This window comes from Phlebotomus papatasi, chromosome 2, assembly GCF_024763615.1.
Source record: "Phlebotomus papatasi isolate M1 chromosome 2, Ppap_2.1, whole genome shotgun sequence".
In the NCBI taxonomy this organism is placed as follows: Eukaryota; Metazoa; Arthropoda; class Insecta; order Diptera; family Psychodidae; genus Phlebotomus; species Phlebotomus papatasi.
In genome coordinates this window covers 89,464,157-89,469,908 of record NC_077223.1, presented here as the reverse complement: position 1 = coordinate 89,469,908, position 5,752 = coordinate 89,464,157, and the positions used below count along the sequence as shown (strand labels likewise).

Sequence of the window (5,752 nt, the reverse complement as noted above, 5' to 3'; positions counted from 1 at the left end):
ATTTATTTGTGAATTCAACTAAACACAGAAAAGAAAATTTATGGATCGGCGCTTGAAATTCCTTCTGCTTCAACTTTTTGTGAATTTGTAATTTGGGGCGCGCGATCCGGCCAGATAGTACACCTTATTTGAAATTGTCTTAATACAAAGAAATAGAAAACTCTGGAACAAATGTGTCCACATGGAGTGTGAGAAGAGAACTTAGGCGCGTTCTCCACGGATTCGCCGCGCCAGCTGGATATCCTTGGGCATGATGGTTACACGCTTGGCGTGGATTGCGCACAGATTGGTGTCTTCGAACAGGCCAACCAAGTAGGCTTCACTGGCCTCCTGCGAATGAGAAACAGAGAGAGAGTTTAGATTTGTAGGTTAGAAAGAGATAGAAACAGGATTAAGGTTCTTTCTTTGTCTGTGGGGAAAAATAAACAAACCTGGAGAGCTCCAATGGCGGCCGACTGGAAGCGCAAATCGGTCTTGAAGTCCTGCGCAATCTCACGAACAAGACGCTGGAACGGCAACTTGCGGATGAGCAATTCAGTGGATTTCTGGTAGCGACGAATTTCACGAAGAGCTACAGTTCCAGGACGGTAGCGATGGGGCTTCTTCACACCACCAGTAGATGGGGCGCTTTTGCGGGCAGCTTTGGTGGCCAGCTGCTTCCTTGGAGCCTTTCCTCCAGTTGACTTACGAGCTGTCTGCTTGGTACGAGCCATCTCTCACCTGCCAAATCCAGACACAAAATCAGCAACAAAACAAAAAAAAAGTCCCAAGCACGAGGGGGACTCTTCGGATCACCATCGCATCCACTTCGGCCCACAAAAACGAGAACAAATGCGCAGGCGCTCGGACGCCAGCAGCGCCTCTTCCACCATTTCTCCCGCCTTTATTTTCTCACACGACTCTTTTTTCACAATAAATTACCTTTTGTCCCCGAAATTCCCCAGAAAATTTATCATCAAAATTCCCAGAATTTCCCATCCCAAAAAATCAAAGCAACCAATATTTTTCACCCAAAAAACCTCCCCCAAGAACAATTTTCCAAACTTTGGCAATAGCGAAGTGCTTCTCCGAAGCAAGAAAATAAAAGTGGGGGGCCCAGCTAGATAAAAATGGCTGGCGCGTCCCTTTGGATGCCCTCGAAGACTCTCACAGTAAAACCCACAAAAAAAGCCTCAAAAACACCCTCCCGATCGCATTAACTGTGCGACTTTTGTTCCTTGGGGCCCAAAGAAGATGCAATGTGGTGAAATTCGGGAAAATATTAGCCTTGTTTTGATTTACCTGCGATTTTTCACTAGCACTGCACAAAAGTGAACAAATTTCGACAAAAGACGCGAGTGAACTGACAAGATGGAGAAGAGAGAATAGCGAAGAAAGAGAGAGACCGAAGAGAGCAGGGCTGCCAACTTCGAATTGAATCGGTTCAAGTAACCCGGCTGGAATGGCGGTAAGAGGAAATAAATTATTAGTATATCATATTTATCAGTGGCCTTTTACTCACATTTTAAGTTTGGAGCTTCATAGTATTAATTCTATTCAATATTATGCTAAAGTGATAGTACGAATGTATAGAGAATTTTATTAGCTTTCGTTTAGTAGAAAAAAATAGTTGATAACTTTTCTATTATTTAAAAAATTGAGAAAAAAAACAAAAAATGGGCGTAGAATACCATGGCGTAAAATGCTACATTTTTATATGGAGTTGGCATCATAAATGGACATTTGAATGGCTTTTATACTACATAACCGCCATAACCTAAAAAATGTTAAAATTTTTTGAGTTTTGTCACGATTAGAAAAAATCCTAGAATTGTTGTAGAGTAGTATAGTAAAGAAAAATAATGTCGTGGATGGGACTTCCGGGAAGGCAGCTGATCGCGGAAAAGGGGCTCGACGATGAATTCTGGAGGGAATCTGTCCCCTTTGACAGATGAACCAATGACAACACAACCTTTTAGTTTACTTCTGGGTTTTATTAAATTTCCACTAGGGGCGCTATCAGCGCAAATGTACAAAGTCGATAATGCAGGCAAAATACAAGGTTATGTCTTCAAGAGGCAAATGTCAAGAGTTGTTTTGGTTTTGTGGTGATGTGGTAGTGATCGTGACTGTGGACTTTCCTGGAGTATCAGAGGGTTTTGGTGAGTATTTCCTTTTCCGCCTGCTTCACCCAGGCCTGATCTCCTTTGTCTAACAACAGCTGGAGGGTATACAGCGGTGTGCCAAAGCCAACAGCTAGAGCAAGAAGATCCTCCTTGGCGTAGAGGACAGGGTGGTTAGGCAACTCTCTCAAGGGCCCCCGTGGGGGTGGGTTTATCCCAGCACAGCCAATGCCTTCTGTCTCAAGGCCAGAGGCTTCTACGAGCTGCTTCCGGTGATGGTGTCGCAGCTTAGCTCGTGTCAGCAGCCTACTTGGGGCCGAGGTTACTCCCGGACAAAATGAGGGTGGCCAAAATGCAGGTGAACACCAGTATAGGGTGTCTTGGGTGCAACACAACCTCTACGTGGCAACAGACTTCACGGAGATGCTGCCCCAGGCCAGAGGGTTCACCAGGGCACGTAATCCCTCACGCAACGTCTGCAGGGAGATCAGGCTTCTGGCTTTTCCAGACTACACTCTCAGGGAGTCCGGATCTTTCACCGCACGGGGTCGCCCGAGAAAAGGGAAATCACTGCTGGAGTTCGATCCTCGAGCACCGCAAAATCCACAAGGGAAGGAAAGGTAAGTAAAGTGTGTGAGAGGGAGGGAAATTTTAGCGCACTAGGAGCTATTTAGAACGCTGGTTTCATCAGCGATTCTAGATGCTCTCATCCAGTGCAAAAGTAAGGGTTATCGTGCCACCGGAAGCTATTTAGTGCGCTAGACTCAGCCCGCGCTTCTAAATGCTTCTGACCAGGGCAATACAGAGGGGCTCTCAAGTGCTACCGGGAGCTATTTAGAGCGCTAGATTAACCCGCGCCTCTGAATGCTCTATCCAGCAACAGTAGAGGTGACAGGAATGGCCACTGAGAGCTATAAGGAGCGTGGCTTTTATGCTACGCTGCGGTATGCTACCTGATCAGTGGAAGAGTGGGAAGGAGACGACTTACTTATTTCTCTCTCGCTCTCTCTCTTTAGGTCACACATACACTAATTCACCAGAATTATGGCTTTTAGAGTGTGCCAATGGAATTGATTACATTGTCAAAACCAACAACTAGGTCATTGCCCGATATTTCTGGTGTACGCCTGAAGTATACGGGGATTTTACAAAAAGGCATTTTTCGCCCCTAAAACACTCATAGGGTGCCGAATCCCACCCCAAAAGGATTCGACACAACAATAAGGTGAAAATTCACTTTACGCTTTGTTTTTCTTTTTTGATACCGTTTTAATTTCACATAAAATTTTCTTAAACAAAAACGCAAACTAGGGTAAAGTGATATAATTTGGAATTAGTGTTACAAGTTGGACAATTCGCCGGTACAAGTTGGACATGGCTTTTTTCTTGATAAATACAATGCAAAATTTGTTTTTAAGCACAAGAAACCAAATTATAAAACTAAATCATTAAAAATATACAAATAAAAATTAAGTACTAAATTTATCAAGACAAAAAGCCCTGTCCAAATCGTACTGTTCAGACCTGAACATGGCTTTCGCTAATTTATCTTATTTTTAATCCGATCTTGTGCGGAAGATCTTTATATTTAAATAATAATTTCCCAACTAAAGTATTTTTACTATTTTTAAATATACGCACAAGAAGTTTCATTAATTAACTGTCAATAGTTTGCTGAATATTAACAATTAAAGTTGTAATGTTTACCATAGGTCAGTATATCTATACATGTGACAGTGTAGATATACACAACCGATTGAATTTGCCTAGTCATTATATATGAAATTAATTTCTCCCATTTCTCCCTACATTTTCGTAGGCGTGCACTTTTATGCACTTTTTCCCCAATTTTCTCCCACCTCAATTTGTATATTTTAGAACTAAGTACCTTTGTATAAATAGGCAATTATGCCGAATAAAGACACCTTTTGATCATAAAACCCCGAAGACTTCTCATTGCGGAGCTAAGCATAGAAACCCATATTTGGGCGATGCTGTAGGAGTTTTAAGAGAAAGAGTTCAAGACAAGCAGTTAAGTGAAGTTGAGAGAAGTAAGACGTCTAAAATCCCTAGCAGATGAACTCCAGAGGACTAAGAAGCCGAAGGAGTTACCAGAGACATCAAGATTTGAGTAAGATATTCCTCCCAAGAATAATTTTTGTGAGACGCTTTGTGCTCCTGAAATTATTCTTTTCCCCCCATTTCAAGTGTAGCGATACACGCTCCTTAAATTGGGTCCTAGCTCACGGGAGCACATCCCTACACTTCCCCTTTATTAGCTCTGCCACTGAACACGTACCATTGTCCAACTTGTACCACTGTACAACTTGTACCACTTTACCCTATATGACAATTTTAAAATTTTATTTACAGGAAAATATATAGATATATGTTCTAAGATCCTTGCCAAATTGCTAGGAACAAAGAAATTCAATAGAAATTGGCTTTTTGCTACGCAAATCTGTAAAAATTCACTTTGGCATTTTTTGTGAATTTTCAGAAAATTTATATAAAAATGATAAGAAAATGGAAAATGAACTTATGAGTCGTAAAACTGCTGTAGACGTCTTACGGAACGAAAAACTATTGAAAAATTGCTATTTTGTTGAAAATATCTGCACTGGAATTTTATGTCAGTTTGGTATTTTACGTGATTTTTTGCCTCGGGTTTTAAAGTGTTTTATAAAAGATAAAACGATAAAACTGATAAAACACATCATAGTTTGTCGGTTTATTTTTGGAAATTTCCTCGCCACCCAAATAGGATTCGATAGAGGAAAAAATTTCTGCTGTCTGAGCTTTAGGTGTGTCTACAAATATGTGAAATTTCCATCAAAAATGAGCTTCAAGAAGAACTTTCTTGAAGCTCATTTTTGATAGAAATTTCTCATAATTGGCTACACATTGATGAGAATTTTTGACAAAAAGATGGGTTTTTAAGGAAAATTTGCCTAATGTGTAGACAATTTCTTTCAAAAGTCATATCCAATTGAAGGTATTAATTTTCATCAAAAAAAAAAATTTTGAAATAAATTACCCGCTTACACATTGGAACAAAATTCATCAGTCATTTTTGACATAATTTTTAAAGGACACCATCACGATTCGAGATTGTTTTTCACGAAAATTTCTTGATTTCTGCTGGAAAAAGTGAGAAAAGCGTTTGTGAAAGCTTCTTAGGATACACTCAGTCCCGGGATTATGCACATTTTCAGGACCGAAAAAACGCGAGAAATGGCATTATGCATTGAGAAATTTTGCATACCCGCAGGAACTTTCTTTTTAATAAATCGCCGTAGAACGAATTTTGCGCGGAGTGAAAGTAGTCATAACAAAAAAGATTCAACTGTTTAAAAGAAACAATTTAACAAACAGTACTTTTGGCTAGAATTCTTCAATAAATTGTTAGAATATGAAGCTTTAGGACCGTGCAAAGTATGGGCTGGGCACTTTCTCCTATTTTTGGAAGAAAAATCTCCAGAAAGGCCTTACACTTAACGTATATCATATGACGGATTGCTTGGTTTCTAGTTGGGATTTTTCAAATTTTACCCCTTTATTTCTCCAATCGGTAAATCGGTAAACGACCAAACGCATCGGTTTTTTGAATAGGGGTTGTTGTGGCGCGACTTTTGTAGGGTAGTAGGAGT

At 40.4% G+C, this 5,752-nt stretch overlaps 1 protein-coding gene across 1 annotated transcript; it reads right to left on the bottom strand.

The window, feature by feature from the left end:
• On the bottom strand, nt 1–1,415 carry LOC129804978 (histone H3.3A). The gene is made up of 3 exons (XM_055852777.1): nt 1,282–1,415; nt 432–720; nt 1–330 (listed from the first exon to the last, which is right to left on the bottom strand). Exons 2-3 carry the CDS (start codon nt 711–713, stop codon nt 202–204), a joined length of 411 nt encoding a protein of 136 aa, XP_055708752.1. The 5' UTR covers nt 714–720; nt 1,282–1,415; the 3' UTR covers nt 1–201.
• Between the last annotated feature and the right edge of the window lie 4,337 nt (nt 1,416–5,752).